At 47.0% G+C, this 16,544-nt stretch overlaps 1 protein-coding gene across 1 annotated transcript in view; it reads right to left on the bottom strand.

Moving 5' to 3' along the window:
* The window catches only part of PTH1R (parathyroid hormone 1 receptor), a 129,314-nt gene that overhangs the window by 51,429 nt on the left and 61,341 nt on the right, over nt 1-16,544 (bottom strand). The window contains exon 2 of the mRNA XM_009281023.1: nt 9,968-10,073. Within this exon, the coding sequence (XP_009279298.1) occupies nt 9,968-10,073 (106 nt within the window). The remainder of the gene's footprint in view (nt 1-9,967; nt 10,074-16,544) is intronic.

The raw sequence follows: 16,544 nt of genomic DNA, 5'->3' as shown, positions 1-16,544 counted from the left end.
TTTTGCTTTCCCTATTAAACTGTCTTTATCTCAACCCACGAGTTTTCTCACTTTTACCCTTCTGATTCTCTCCCCCATCCCACCGGGGGGGAGTGAGCGAGCAGCTGCGTGGTGCTCAGTTGCCGACTGAGATTAAACCACGACAACTAGTCAATACAACAGACCATAGCCCATTTTCAGGCCCTTCAAGTCCAGCATGGCTCATATCCACGATCCACGAATCTGAACCCCCCCTCATGCACACCCCAGAAGAACGGTCTTGTCTGTGCTGCCATCTTGAAAGGTCTCCTTGTCCATGCTGGCCCCCAGATGGTGTCCACTGGGGCAGTGACAGCCGTCCCAGGCCAAAACTGTGCTGGGAGCATGCTAACAAGGGACAGTTTGGTTGTTTACAGCACAGTATTTGGGCCAATGTTCTGGCCCTGCGTCACTGAGCCACAAGGACTGAGAATAGAAACAGGAGGAAGATAGAAAGCAGGAGAAGATATGGGTTTATAGTGGTCTGGGGTGTTTAGGGCAAATCCTGAGTGCCCTGGATGCCTTTTGTCTCCCTTAACTTCTAAGGCACCTGAGGCTACTCATAACCTCTGAGGAGACCCAGGCAGGCGGGCTGGTGCTTGAGGCTCTGGAGAGAAAACGAGGAACAGATCCTGGGCTTCTGCAAGCCCAGAGAGAGCCTGGGCTTGGGTATAGGTCCTTTAGGGACAATGGAGCCATAAACTCAGATGCGCAACCCACACACTTTAGGTAAATACACATGGCTTCTCAACTAAAAATAACCCCTTTCCCTAGCAAATAGGTTTATTTATTAAAAAAACAAGCCATTTTGAGGCAAGCTGCAACACCTAGCACTCTGAGAAAGGATTGCCGATGGCCTTTGCTAATAACAGGTTTGTATAAAAATCTCATTTTCCCCCACAAAATGTCCCATCTCCTTTTCCAAACCAGGGAAAGACAGGCTTTTAATTCATGGGTGAAAAAAAAAAAAAAAAATCAGGTCTGATGGCTTATGGCTGGGAATTTCACTTCATCCCCTTCCAGGTTTAACTTTGGGGTGGCATCAGGCTGCCCACCATGGCTGAAATGTAATATTTGTGTATGTAGAAGAGAAATTTTAGGGTTTCCTGTTCTTTCCGAAAGGCTTTCATCTAGAGACTAAATTTAAAGAAAAAAAAAGGGGGGGGAGAGAGAGAAAAGAAGAAAGGAAGCCAAATGCTTGTGGGGACAGGTTTTTGGTTTTTTTTGTTTTAATATTTTGGGTCTCCGTCCCTCAGTGCCTTGGCCAAAAGTGGCAGATGACGCACATATCCCGAGGCAGGCCTGTGTGGAAGCACACTGAACTGGCTCAGCCCTGTCTCCCCATGGCACAGGTCCATGTGGGGCTGTGCCCATGTCACCCCATGGCTCAGAGTCCATGGCAGGTCCTCAGGCTCAGAGATACACCTGAGGTGGTGGCCAGGGGACAGAAGACATTGTACGTCATCTGTCCTAGGAGGACAGGAGGAGGCTCAGCCTCCACTAGCTAGCATAAAACTAAAAGTTAACATTTTTACAGGGGAAAAAGGGAATTTGGAGTTTTTACACATAAACAGTGGTTCATTATTGCTGAAGAAAGTTTAGAATTTTATCATTGTTTTACATTTTCATTTGCTAGGACTTTTCTTTGGACTATCAACCCTGCTAGCCATCGCACATGTAACAGCCACATGTTCCCACTGTCCAGAAACACTTGGCACGTCTACTGTTCACCCTGATGCTCCTTAGTCCCTAATTCAACTATTGAAATGTGGCTTAGACACACATCTAAATAAATTGCATCTGGTTTATTTCAACTGAACAAGATATTGCTGAACCATGGTAGCAGATAACATATTTGAACACTCCACTTGACAGCTAATTGCCTGACAACGTATTTGAATACTCCACTTGACAGTTAATTGCCTGATCTTTCAGGGCATGGGCCAGGAATCAGATGAAGGTTAAAACCAAGACAGACAGTGAACATCCCTTCCAGCCTCTGGAAGTCTCCTTCTAATGAACATCTCCTTTCGGTCTCTACAAGATGGGTGGACACTACTACTCTCCATACTCCTATCAACTCTTTCCTTTTTTCACAACATGCAGTTCAAGTTTTAGGCCCACTGTACTGGTTTTTATGGCCATTTTTAGTAGCTGGAGCTACATTAGGATCAGCCCTTTGGCACAAAGACAAAGCTAGTGTTGGCCGTGCTTGTGAGGGTGCAGGTTGGTTGGGAGAACAACGTAACCACTCACTGGCCGTTTTGATAGGAGCTGCACTGGAAACTGCTGCCTTTTGGCACTGCACCGTGAGGCACGTGGCACTCGCTAATAATTGTGCAGGCTGAAGAAAAGAAAACTGTGGATTTAATAAAACTGAGACAGTAAAAACCAGCAAAGGGAAAAGGACAATGCTAAGTGGAACGGATGGGAGACCAAGGTCTTCCTGCTTCCAGAGTACGGTGGAGCGTGATCCAAGGTACTTATCTCTTCTGGGCTGGCTGCTTCCTGGGGAAGAGCTCATGAAGTCCATGCACAGGCAGGATCACATTTTCCACTCGAAGAGCCAGTTCTGGTGTGTGTCTCCATGCCAAATCCAAGCCTGTGCTGGAACAATGATGCACAGAAACCTGCTCCTCAAAATCTCATTTCCCCTCTTGGGGGCAAGCAGTGGTGCTGGACTCACACGTCCCTCCCATAGTGTGTCTTCTTCACTTGTGTTAATCCACGTAGCCATTTCTAGCCTGCGATTGCCAAGTAAATGCATTAGGAGTGGGTAGCTGCAAGGTTAGAGAGGGAACAGCAGATATCAGCCCAAAATCAAGGTTTGGAGCTGATCCAGAATACCTCTCATCTCTTAAGACCCATGGATATCTCTGAAATTCAGATTTTTCCCTTTTTAAAATGTTGGTTGAATGAATATCGGAGGGGGAAAAAAGTAAGTTGCAGTGCTGAACTGTGGGAGAAATCGATGCATCTGCGATAAATCAATGCCCTCACTGAACTGAATGGGAATCTGCCAGTTTATACCAGGAAAAGAACTGGCCCATGAAATGCACTCAGCGATGAGATGGGTAAAAGAGGAGGAGAACCCAGGTAGCCGTTGCACTGCAGGAAATTTCAAATGTGTTTTCCTCATTTCAAAACAAAACTGGAGGCTTTAAAGCCAGAGTGATGACGAGAGTTTTGAGTTTCAGTCAAGTGGGATTTGTCCAAAGATTTTCATCAGTTTCTGTCGACCCGGATTTGAATCTTTGTAGCCTCACCTTGAATTCCAGGACAAAAGGAAATGTGGTTTGTGGCTTGTGCCCTGGCTGAAGAGTAAGGAGATGAGAATCCACATCTTGGCTCTGCCACAGACTCTCCTTTGAGATCGGAGGTGAGGCGTTGAATATCCCTGTGCGTCAGCTCCCAAGAATGAGGACAGCAGCCCTACCAAACTTTCATGCCAGCTTACGTGATATTTCTTTCTATCTAAAAAATAAAAAAAATAACCAACAAGGTGTCCCAAATTCCCTCACTGCTTCCAAAAACACAGATCATTGAGTATTATGGACTGGAGTAAATCACAACACTGGGCTGCAGTCACACCCAGGCAGAGGCAGGATCCAAGCAGCCCTCTGCCAGGTGGTATCTGGCAACTTCTGATGAACTGGGATACGCATGAGTCAAGGGTGATCGCAGGACAGGATTTGACAGCACTTAGTAGATGCATGCACCCCTTGATGTGAAGTGGGGCTGCATGGGAGCAATGAGAGAAGGCAATGGGGGATAAGTCAGCTTGGGTTTTCAAAACCTCAGATGTTTAGCAGGTAATGCTCAATGCAGTGCTGCTCACACCAACACCTTTCTTTCCTGGCACCGCTCCTTTCCCTGCAATGGCTTTCTTGTTTATGTGGCTGTGTGATGAACCAGATCAGGAAGCTGATCCAGCTGAAAAAGAAACCTCCTCCAAAAAGGCTCTTTCTCAGGTCAATCAGTTGCGCCATTGGCCCTGCCCATACTTGCATGCTAAAGGGAATCTGAAATAGCAAATGAAGTCATGCTTTTTGGTGATAAGAAAACTGGCCTCTGTGTACACAGAGGTCCTTAGCACCTCTGTCACCATAACTGAGTTCTGCTCGGCCCTTGTTAGCCACGCTGTCTCATCAAGGATGTAGGCTTATGCTGAAGTCATTCCTTCCCTTTGTCACAGAGATGCCCTGTAGGACCAGTTCAAGACATGACATGCAGTTAGGAGTCCATGGGACTCCATCTTGTCCTTGTCTGAGAGAAGAGTCATTACTGCCGCCTCTTCACACCTTCCATCTGGCTGCCTCTGAGCTGGCGGAAAAACAGTACTTCATTCAGTCTGGTTCAAATCCAGGTATGAACTCGAAGTGTTGATGAGACCAGCTTTGCAGGAAGAGGTCCTCAGAAGGCTCCTTGGAGAAGTAGAGGCTGTCTGCAGAAGTGCACACCCCCATTTCTCATGGCTTAGAGAGCCATGAGAGGGAAGTAGCCCTGCGTGCCCATAGCAATGGATGCGTCTCTCAAAGTCCTCTTCTGACTCCGTCCACAAGCTATAACATTGAATGTTGAGGGGTGCAGGACAAAACCCCGGAGCAGAGATGTGAAAGCCAGAGCTCAGGCTGCACAGCAGTCTTCACTTGTTGCAGAACTTGCGTAAGTATCCAGTAGAAAGCAGCTCTAAAACAGCCATGGGGCCAAAGGGCTCTTTTCCTATGACCTCTGTGGTTAAGAGTTTCCCTGGAGAGATGGGACTCTCAAGTCCAAAGCCACTCCTTGTTGACTTGGGCCAGGGATTTTAAGGAGGAACTTTTTCTTTTCCCAAACATTCTACACCACTAGGCTTTCTGCAGGGTTGTCCCACAGTTAGAGTTGCTCCATGCTGAAGGCTGCTACAATGGTCCCAGAAGGATACTGGCTCTACAAGCAGATCATGAGGTTGGGCAGCTGAGATCCAGCTCTTGCACCAGTGCTTTTTGGTACTTTCAGACATAGTGAAGCAGAACTAATGGAAGAGATTTCAATCTCCTTTTTCACCTTTGACACGCTAGGCAGGAAAGCATTGTTTCTGGGAAGTAGTATCATAGATTTAGATTCCTTCAAGCAGAGCTGAATGTGAATCTTTTCCCTCACCGCAAACAACTATGTAAGAAAGGCTGAAGAAGTCTCATCCTTTGATGGCTGTATGATGTGCTTTCCTTATGATCTCCCCAAAACTGCTGCCTCATGTGGGCTTGTCCTTTTTCCTTCTTTAGAATGACAAACCAAGCACAGATTTGAACGTGCAAGATAACTTCCTTCAAGCAGAGCTGAATGTGAATCTTTTCCCTCACCGCAAACAACTATGTAAGAAAGGCTGAAGAAGTCTCATCCTTTGATGGCTGTATGATGTGCTTTCCTTATGATCTCCCCAAAACTGCTGCCTCATGTGGGCTTGTCCTTTTTCCTTCTTTAGAATGACAAACCAAGCACAGATTTGAACGTACAAGACAACTGGAAACACCACGCCAAAAAAAAAAAGAAGAAAAAGAGAGAGACAACATGCAAAGCTCCTCTCCTTTTCCAATGTAAAAGACAGATGAATTACCCAGACCTCCCCTTCTCTCCTTGTCCAGCTCTGTACCTGCTGCATTGTAGTTAGGCCCTCACCAATCTTTGATAATTGAGCCTTGAAGTTTACAGGGAGGAAACAATCCCCCCAGCGAGCCTTAATGCTGTTGGCTTGTGATCCTAGATCCCCTGGGCAGGACTAATCGTAGAAATGTTTGTTGGAAGGGACCTCTGAACATCTCTTGTCCAACCTTCAGCCTTCAAAACCAGCATGAGGTCAGGTCAGTCATGCCTTTGTCTAGCCAACTCTCGAAAACCTCTGAAGATGGACATCCCACCACATGTTCAGGTAAGATATCTTAATGCTAGGCTACCCTCCTAGGGATCAGACCATCATCATCAGTAACCATATCATACTGCAGCGTAAGTGTTAAGTGGTCCATCTAAATCAGCAATCCTAGGTTTAGCCTGTGATAAACATCTGGAGACAGGTGAGAGGCAGATGCCACCCCAAAAGATGCTCTTCTCTGTCCACCAACTCTAGAAGGAGCTCAGATGTTCAAGGTCATCAGTAATCCACCTTTGCTGCACACGACTGTCACCAACACTGTGACAACTTTGGCTCAAATTCGTAATGGCCCCAATGACCACGATTTTTGCTTTATGGGTGACTTCTTCAGCTGAAGTTCACTGTGCCACTGTCATTTACATCAGGTGAAACCGTACTCCCTTACCCCCTTTTGCAAGGCAGATCGTTTGGCCTTGAAGTCCTCCAGGATGCCATGGAGTAGCTCTGCTTTATTACAGACAGAGAGGGCACATTATGCAAACTTTCCAGGGTCTCATGTACGATTCTTATGGCCGTTTATCGACCACATGGGGCAGTTTCTCCCATTTAGAAGACTTCCAGAAACTAGATGTAACACAGGTAGCTTGAACCAGGAGTATATGCTGCCTCCTGCATTGCATACCTTGAGCCTGGGATGATTTGTTTCTTTTTGTGGTCACTTTCATGGTTGTTGGGTTTTTTTTTTTTTGTTTTATTTTCTTGTTGGGTTTTTTTATATATATTTTAAAGGGGCTAAACTGTGCATGTTCCCTTTTGCCCTTTGAATACTAGCCAGATCAATAAATCATTTCAGGCCAAGGGGTGCACTGCTCCCTGTGATCTGTAAACATACTTCTCAGTGGGGCTTGCCCCACCTCTGAAAAGAAAAACAAAATACAGGGGCAGGGGTTGAGTCTCCAGCCTTGCCTTCAGGAGGCACTGGAAGCCATCAAGACAGGAAGGAGCACGCCTGGCTGCCGTGGGGGAGAACTTGCAAAGGGACGAGGTCCTTTCTGCATCTGATGTGGGGACCATCAGTCTGCATTGCCAGCGGGTAGACTCTGGTATACCTGCTGGCAAGGTATGTACAGCAGGTATACATACAGTGGCATATCAACATCATGGGCTGCCATTATTATCAAACAGAGGGTCAAATGGACCTGGGCACAGCTCTCTGCAGAGTCACTTGTTTTCCTTCCAGGAAAGGCTAGGTCTCGCAGTGCCAAAATAGAATCATAGAATCATTGAGGTTGGAAAAGACCTCTAAGATCATCGAGTCCAACCGTCAACCCAACACCACCATGCCCACTAAACCATGTCCCTCAGCGCCTCATCTACTCGTCTTTTAAATACCTCCAGGGATGGGGACTCCACCACTTCCCTGGGCAGCCTGTTCCAATGTTTCACCACTCAATACAAATGCATCATGAGGGACAACTTTGTCCTACAGCTCTAAAAATCCAGAGACAAGACAAATAGGGGACCTGGCAGGGTGGTAACACAACCCAAGTCCTCCATGGCTGTTAGAAGAGTCCTCCTGCCACCCAAGTGGGTGCTTCTCAGAAATACTCTGTGTGGTATCACAGGATACTGCCTGAAGGCTTGGGGTGACCACCCAGGATTTATATTGCTCCAAGTCACAACCACTTTGCCCCCATAAATATTGTCTGCAAGTGGGGGCTGGTGCATCTTAATTGTGAAGACCATGTTGCCCTTCCCAGGGTTTTTCTTTTGAATCTGTACTGAGGGAAGAGGCAATGGGATGAGGTCCTCCATCTGGCTGAGAAGGGCACAGACCCATACGTCCTTGGGTGATTATCACAAATAGAAACCAGGCCCCAGTTTCTGTATCATCAAAGGAGGAAAGGACTGGACCTAACCACTTTTCACCCCGGGCTCTGAAGCCTTTATGCAAAAACTACGCTTCTGAGCCTTAGCCAAGCAATTAATTGCATTAAAGCTAACACAGTGCAGATTACAGCCTTCTGTTCTGTCACCCCTCACCCCACAAGAGGATTGAAAACTATCCACCTCCTTCGACTCCTGCAGCATGAAGGAGCAGACACACTGCAAAATGGAGATTGAGTTAGTCTGTTCGCAAATACCCCGTAACGTTATCATTTAATGTGTCCAAGGGCATCTGTAGTCTAAAAATCTGTGGATGGGACCTCGTCTGCAAAGTGGGAAGATCTTTTCCAAATTGCAAAATCCTCTGCCTGCAACCACCGACTCTTTAGGCCATCTCAGAGATGGTCTGGCAACTCGCTGCCTTGTTTGTGAAGTGCTAGAGTGATTTTCTGGGGTGTTACAGACGTGCTGCCACTGGAGGTTCTTCCACAGCATCTTAGGAAAACGTTTCTTGGGAAAGGTTAAATCAGAATTCATTCTGTCTTTGGATTAGTGGACTTCTTGCGATTAATTTGATCTAACTACCTATTGCTAATGATTGCCTTGAGTCTTTAAAGCCTTGAATATATTGCTGTGAGTATTGACATCAAGATGATTCCTCCTCCTGGCTGTACTCTTTGGGATTGGACAGAGATTTGCTATAGAGGATGGAGCAGTGAGCCTGAGTTTTATTGCCCAAGCAGCTCAGAATAGCTTTTTCCAAAGCCAGGACTTGGTTCCATGAGATATCTAAATGACAATGTATTAGATTTCTTTCTGTTCCAGTCAATGGCAGAGCTAATGCTGGCCTCAGTCGCAGAACCAGGTCTCAAAACAGGACCAAGGGCATGTTTGCAAAGCCCTGTGATTTTATTCCTTTGCTCCACCAAACTGACCATGGTAAAGAGCCCAAAGTCTGCTTATCAGTCATACGCATCTCCCCAACCCTACCAACACTGCTGGTGACAATTAAGGAGAGAGATGGATACTAAATGCTGACAGTCTCATAGAGAAGTGTTAGAAAATAGGGTGTGAGAGCAAGACCAGCTGGTTGATATCACCAGATCCCAAGGTAGGCAGATAGTCTATAGTACAACAGAAGGAAATGCCTCTGCACATGTGTTTTTTAATGAGGTGTTAATTGGGCATTGGGTGAACAGGACAAAGAAGCAACAGAGGATGTGGCTTGAGGTTTTGGCTGATGTAAAGCCAGAGGCCTGGAATAAAATGAAAGCTGGGCTTTTATGGCCCCTTGCTGTCATTTCCAACAGGAGAGGGACACCAGGTAGGGAGGCAACTCTGCTTTAAAATCACAGCTGGCTTTGGGTACCATTCCCTCTGCTGATGATGTCTCCAGGTACTCCCACAGTGCTGGCTGTGGGAATCGAGATCTCTGAGATGCAACGGTGAAGGTGGGAAACATTCTGGCTTGTCCCCTTCTCGCAGCAATAGAGGAAGATGGGACAGGACGCCCACCCAGGACTAGCTGGGTGGATGCAGGGTGCCTCAGCATACAGCCCCAGTGCCAATAATTAACACATGAGAAACTGATGAAAGAAACCAATGGGGGATGATTACTTTGCTACCCACATGAGAAAGCTTTCTCCCTTCCTTCTTCCTCCAGCCCTACATCTGGTAGTGATTCTGCAGCCCAAAACACAAAGGAAGTGGAAGAAAGAGGCTTAGCTGAGCTTGGGCCCATTTCAGGAGAATATATAGAGAGAGTATGTCAGAGGGAAACAGAGAAGGGGTCTTGGAAGGATGCTTTGTTTCCCAAACCACTGGTGTCTTGCTGCAAAGGATCTTGGGAGAATGGATGGTTGATGCTATCTCCCATGCTTTGCCTGGTGATGTTATCTCCCGTGCATTGCCTGGGCTTTGGGTATAGTGATAAGGGCTGTAAGCCCAGGACCGTGACTCTTGCATCCTCCTGACCCCTCGGCACCTGGAGTTCTGGAGCAGGAGAAAGAGGCTGTGACAACTTTGCTTTCTAACACCTTGCGCTGAAAGATCTTCCCCATAGCCTAACCTGAAAAACCAATATGTTGGGCCTTCTTCAGCTGCCTCCCTCACATGCTCTGAGCTCTGCGTATGGGACTGAGGGGGAGGGCTGGGGTTGAGCAGAGAGGGGCCCAGCCCCAGCCATGCAGTCTGGGTTGCTGTGGGAACACTCACCATGCACCTTGGGCACCTTGGCTTTCAGGTGTCGTTCGCACTTAGCTTTGGCTTTTAGCAGTAGGAAGATCTGCTCCTCTTTGGTGATGACATCATCAGCATCCACCTGCAGCGATGGGGAGAAATGAGGTTAAACCTCAGCATGCGAAGAGCAGCAGGACACAAACTTCCTAGATAATGCAGGTGATCTGAATGCAAAATCTCCTTTGCCTCAGCAGTTTCCTCCACCAGCCTTGCTCTGTGTACCTCAGTTGGTTCAGCTATTAGTGTCCCAAGCAACACCTCTTACAAGATGCCACGTGGAATCACCTGCATACATGGCAAAGGAAGCGCACACTGCAATTGCTCACATCATACACATGCACACACAGGAAGGTAGCAATTTCTGGAGTGGCGTGCCCCAGCTCGCAGGGATGAGGCTACCATCCAAGAGGAAAAAAAAATCCTAGTGAATAATATTGTACCAAGGACTCCTCTCCTCTTAAGAATTGCAACCTGCCATCATCAATGCAGTGCTATTTCCATCTCTGCATGCAGGCCTTTAGCCACATAGCGTCAGGCTCTATAAACGTCCTACCTAAGTCCAAGAACATGGGCAGAGGGGGCTGCCTTAGGCAGGGCTGTGAGCTGACAGCATCTGCCCCCCAAAGACTGAAGGCTCAGGGAAAAGAGTCTGTGAGCATCATCCTGGGAAGATTAGATTTCTCCTCCTGTAAGGTCTCCAGAGGTCAAGGGACAAGAAGAGGGGGGACAGGGAGGGTGCTTTACCCAGGGCCTGTTTTACCCTCCTCTGTTTGCTGCTTACTGATACATGGTGATACTCAGCCCTCAAAGGCACTTGCTGGTCATAACAAAAAAATAATCTTGCTTCATGAAGCTGGCACGTTCCCGTCAGGCATGGCTGGCCTTGGGAAGCCGGGGGTACAACCGTGGGGAATGCTTGTTCTACGAATGCTTTGGTTGTTATAGCGTATAGAGCTTTGATCTAATGCAATGCGGCTGCTTTAATTTTCTGCCGTGCCTCTTGGGTACTTAGCTCGTGTGTCCTGCTCAGACATCCAGGACCAGTCCCACTGCCAGATGAAGTCTGAGATTAGGAGGAACTTTCTCCCAGGTCAGTTTGGCAGGAATGGATGGAAATTTCACTGTACCCATGCCAGCTGCACTGCGGTGATACCGTCTTTGTTCTTTCCGGCTTTTTTCCCCTAAAAGAACAGTATACTTAACCTTCTCCTACATTCATTTTCTGCCCTAGATTTGAATGGGTGATGCAGATCGTACCCTGTAGGTGCTTTGTGATTTGCAGCATAGAAGGGGGTGAGGAAAGTTGTGGACTATGTCCATCTACTGGCGAGCCTCCCTTGCAGGCTCTGACCTGCAGGATCTGACCACCCTTGTGAAACCTTTGAGGTTTGGGTCCATCCTTGGTACTCTGCCAGTCATGGCAGAAGAGTCTCTGGGAGGTCGGGACTGGGAGGGATCCTCATCCACAAGATCACCCCAAAGCTGGTTCAAAGCGCAGAAGAGCCACGTGTAAGACCTTATCGGGCCTCTGAATTAAGGACGTTGGTAAGGCACTAGCCTGAGAGAATTAAGTGATGTAGTAAGTTGGGATAAATCACTGCTCTTCTCATTGCCTCTGTTTCCCTAATATTTGTCTGTCTTGATTAATCAGACTATAAATGCAATGAGAACAGATGTCGCCTCTCTCTGGATTTGTACAGAACTTAGCACGCCCTCACTCGTAAAAGTAAAACGTAAGCAAGAAGGGCTGCGGTACTGTTTTATACAAAGCAACATCTTTTTTTTTTTTTTTTACTTATATTGACTGTGCTGGTGAGACAGGCCACTGTAAACCTGTAATGCAAAACCTAGGGTAGCGCTCCACATCCTGATGGATGGAGCAGACCTAAACCTCAGTGCATAGCACAGGCAGGCAAATGGAAGGATACAAAACCTTGTGAAGCCAGTAGTGATCTGCAGATGAGAAGGAAACCTGTCGGAAGGTTGCAGAGCCTGCCCATGGAGGTGGCTGCTCATACCAATCCCTCTGAAGCACAGACTGGAGGGGGATTATGACATTTCGTTGTACTCCCCAAAACCACTGCTATTCAGAATTAACATTCTGTCACTATTTTAAGTTAATTCATTTTGGAAAGCAAGTAAGATAAACCAGCTGACGGCCAATCAGTTCTCGAGCAAGACTTACTACAAATGACATAATGAGCGTTAATGAGATCTAGCTTAGAAGTAAACTCAGATTCAATTTCCCAGTGTGCTCCTATGGAGAGGAACGGTGGATGTTTGACAGCTGGTGTGGTAAGGGACATGCAGATGGGTAGCTAGATCTGATAAGGGGATTCCGAGTAAAACAGAAGTTAATTTTTCATGTCCTTGGAAAAAATCCACGCTAAAAATCCTTCAGAAGTGGGAGTTGGTTTCAAAACCATGTTAATGTTAATGCAAATCTAAGCCACCCCTTTCCAGATGTTTGGCCTGTCCACATTTAAGGCAACATCCCGCATTTCAACTCTTTCATTGGAAACATAAAACCTCTGGGTCAAATCCTGCTGTCATTTATATCTGCACAAACCCTGAGTGATTCCATCAAAGCTGGAGGAGTTAGTCTGGATTTATAGTGGCCAGAGTAGAATCTGATCTCAGGCATTTCAAATGATTCATCCCTTGCACGCTTAGTCCTCAGGCTCCTTTAGCGTGCTCTGAGAGTAGGGCAGCTCCCAGCCAGAGGGACCTATGCTCCCCAGGCCAGGCACAGAAAATAAATTTTACTTCCCAGAAAGGGAGATAAATCACCGAGCACCGTGCCCAGAGCTGGGCAGAATGGCTGGGGCAGAGCTCTGAACTCAACCCAGGTTTTCAGCTTTCCTGAGCCCTGGTTACCGGTCTTAAATTTCCAAAACCTGCCAGACCATTAAAAAAACCCCAACAACTCCCCATTCTCTCCCCTCCCCCAAAACTGGTTTAAATGCTAAGAGATATGTTTAGGACATGTCTTTCTGTGTTTCTCCTTGGTCAAGGAGGCTGAAACGTGTATGTAAACTCATATATGAGTAAGAATAGAGATTTTCATTAAATTCTGTGACTTGAAAGAGACGCCTATTCTCAAGAGACTTGTAGGAAAACTACGCAGTCTGGCAGTGCTGCTCCTTTGCGGCTGAATAACTCCCATTAAACACCTAAGTAAAACTGGGCTGATAGCTGGTGGTTCTGAACTTGTCGTTCCCCCCTGTCCCAACCCCACTTTCCATCCCTTGCCTCCATCCCTTGCCAAACCCCTTGCTGAGACATTTCGATGTGTCAGCCAGGCTGAAAACTCTCCAGGGACAAAGGATTGAGCAGTATGCTGGCAGATCAGACACTGAAATGGCTCAGCTTTGGGTTCAAGGGACAGTAGGTAGGACAGGGCGGACACCCACAGCTGGAAACCGTAGAGCAGCTTTGGACCTGTCAGCTGCTGGAGCACTTTTAACTGTTCAATACCACTTTTTCTTATGCATCCGATTTTCTTGCTCTGGGTCTTCTGATCTTAAGACAATGCTGCCCTACTCATCTTTCCATCCTGGCTGTCAAAGGTTAAAAGAAATCCACAGGAACATTTTATTTGCAACACAGATGCACTCACGGTATTAGACACGTTTGGATCTGGCTTGGCAAAACTTTCTCTTAGACAAACAATCTCCACACCTGATCCAAAAATACTGTGGGACGGCCTTGCTAAAATCATTAGCAGTTGCGTATGCCAACTTCGTGGGATCTGAATATCCTCAGGCAGCGAAATAAGTGGCTTCATTTTCGGAAGTGCTGAGGTATGGGCTGCAGGAGTTCAGAGCAGGTGGGAGCTACTGCTGGTGAAGCAGCCACTGCTTTGGAGTGGATTTGGATCCCTTGGGTTGGGAGACAGATGGGGCTGGAGATACTGGTGTGAGAGGTGTCTGTAAGATACCGGGTGGTGCAGAGAAAGGGGGCTAATTAGTGACAACTTTGCAGAATTTGAGACCTGGGAGGCGCAAGATGAAGGGAACAAGGTCTAAAAGAAACAGGACAATGCACGTAAGCAAATCACATCAGTGGATTCAAAATAGGATTAGACAAATTAATAAAGAACAAATCCATCAGTAGCTGTTAAACACCGTAGCCTATTTCTGATGCAGGAAGGTCTGCACTCAGCACGTTTCTGGTGCAGGAAGGTCTTAAACTGCTGATCACCAAAAGCTGGAAGGTGACAACCATAAGAGCTGTCTCTTTCTCTAAACATCCTCAACTGGCAGCTCCTGGGGATGGTCTGTTAGGACAGAAGATTGACTGTTCATGAATAAGCCTATTTTCGTATATATCTATAGGCTCTCTATTTTTCTGCTGAGCATCCAGGAACATATGTGTACATTCAGGGTATGGTCCAGTTTGACATGCTCAACACAATCTACTCTGTGTATTCCCTGAACCTGCTTTTCAGGATTATGAAGAAGTAGGTAAGAGGTGCTAGAAGTGCTTCATCCAAGTGAGCACCGCAGCCACAACTCACCAGGATGTGCATATTCAACATTTCACTCATCTTTTACCAAGAACCTCTGCTATGAGCCCACCCATTTGCAGCCCAACACGTCTCATCCTGCAGACGGTCATTAGCCAACGGAAAGGAACAAACATCATACGTGCTTGCCAGCATAATACCTGCCTTGCTGGCCAACTGGGGACAGCCAGGATGAGATTTACCAATCTGAGGTATTCATCCAGAGTTCCACTTATAGTCACTGAGTATTTAGATACACAGATCAGCTGAAATTCATTCCATCCTCAAACCACCACCTAAAATAAATCAGATCAGCTGTGGGGATTTTTTTTTTCCCTTTTTTTTTTTCCTTTGGGCAGCTGGCGACTGCAGTAATTGCTCATGTTAGCAGCACTGAGAAGATCTGTGGAGTTTAGGAGCAGAGCTTTTGCTGGCATGAGCTCTGGCGGCAAGAGAAGCATCTGAGGGAAGTCAGAAATAGTGTCACAGACAGGTACATCTCCCAGTCCAACTATTTGGAAGTATGAGGTCATCGTGCCCCTGCAGAAGTTAATCACTCTAAAAGAGCTGACAGCAAATCCCTTTTCATGAGCCCTCCCTAACTTGCTTCAGCATAAATTCCTGCACTGAGCTTACTTGGCATCAAATTTATACAAGCCCAAGGGATGCAGACAGGCTGGGCACTACACAGGTAGGTGCAGAAGAACAGATTTGCCCTTCACTGCTGTTGCAGACTAGGTGCAGCTGGAAGGGATGGGGGCTTCATCCTGGCCTCCCCAGTTTTGCAATCAAAACCCATCTGCTGCTCTTTCTCAATGTTTATCACCTCTCGGCTTCCCAGCACTGTTTTTTGCCAGGGGGGAAAAGAAAAAAAAAAAAGTTCCTTGTGGGGAAAAGATCTAGGAATGTTTTTTTTTTTTTCTCCCCCTTGTTCAGAGAAAGCAGAAATACAGAGCAGGAGGCAGGCCAAGCAGGGAAGGGTGAAATGACAATGCTATCCAGAGGCTGTTAAATCAGTTTTGGTTCAGCTTTTTTTCCCCCTTTCCCTTGCCCCCGGAGGAGGCCGTGGGGCAATTATGATCATGTTTTCTGGTATTTCCATTTCATTGGCTGATCTCCCAGCCACTAAAGTAAACCCCAAACCTCAACGGGGAGGTCATATTCATCCTTGTTTATGGGACTCATTTTCAGAAATAACACTATCCTTTTTGTGAAACTTCCCTGGCAGCGGCTCAAAAAATAGCTAAAGGCAAACAGATTCCTTGGTCAGGGTCGAGAGCATCACAGCCACTCGATGGGTCCAAGGCAAGGGACTGCTGGTGATCACCATCTTGGACAGCAGTAGACCAGATAATCGCTGGTGTGAGGCAGAAAGGGGGTGCAGGCAGGAGGGAGCTCAGGAGAAAGAAGGGAAGAAGGGAAATGTGAAAATGAAAGCATCGGTGCTGGTGATATGGAGGGAAAAGTGAGGTGGGTCCCAAGGGTGTGGGAACGGGGTGGGACATAGGTGGAGCCGGCCGTGCAGGTCGCACCCCAAACCGGCACTGCTGATTTTGGTGATCGCCTCTGGAAGGGTGGTCATAGTGCTGCCTTTTTGTGAGGAGTGAACCTGGTGGACTGGGGTGGGGTGGGGACACAGAGACCAACAGTTAGTCAGCTTTGGGGAGCGTGACAAAACTTTTCTAAGGTTTTCCTTTAACAGTGCCTTAGGCGAGCTGGGTGAAGGGTCTAGCTGAAACACCAAACCAAGCGATATAAGGTCATAAACCAAGTCCTTTTCCTGCAACAGAGACTGCAGTTGAGCTGAGGGCATGAGCGGGAAGGAAATGAAATTAGAGCTTCGTTCCAGCCTTGCTGATGGAGCAACCCCTCTCCTAAACTCTGGAAGGCTCAAGATAGCTGTTAGAATTAGGAGATTAATCTAACAAAGTCTAATCTAACATCAGACCTGCAACTGCCATAGGTGAGCATACCTCTACTGATATCAGAGCATCAGGCTGGGCTGAAGACAACGCGGTATTGACGCTAGGCATGCAGACAAGGTGG

This window comes from Aptenodytes forsteri, unplaced genomic scaffold, assembly GCF_000699145.1.
Source record: "Aptenodytes forsteri isolate BGI_AS27 unplaced genomic scaffold, ASM69914v1 Scaffold52, whole genome shotgun sequence".
Taxonomy (NCBI): domain Eukaryota; kingdom Metazoa; phylum Chordata; class Aves; order Sphenisciformes; family Spheniscidae; genus Aptenodytes; species Aptenodytes forsteri.
The sequence above is the reverse complement of the archived record's forward strand: the minus strand, read 5'-3'. Positions and strand labels throughout refer to the sequence as shown.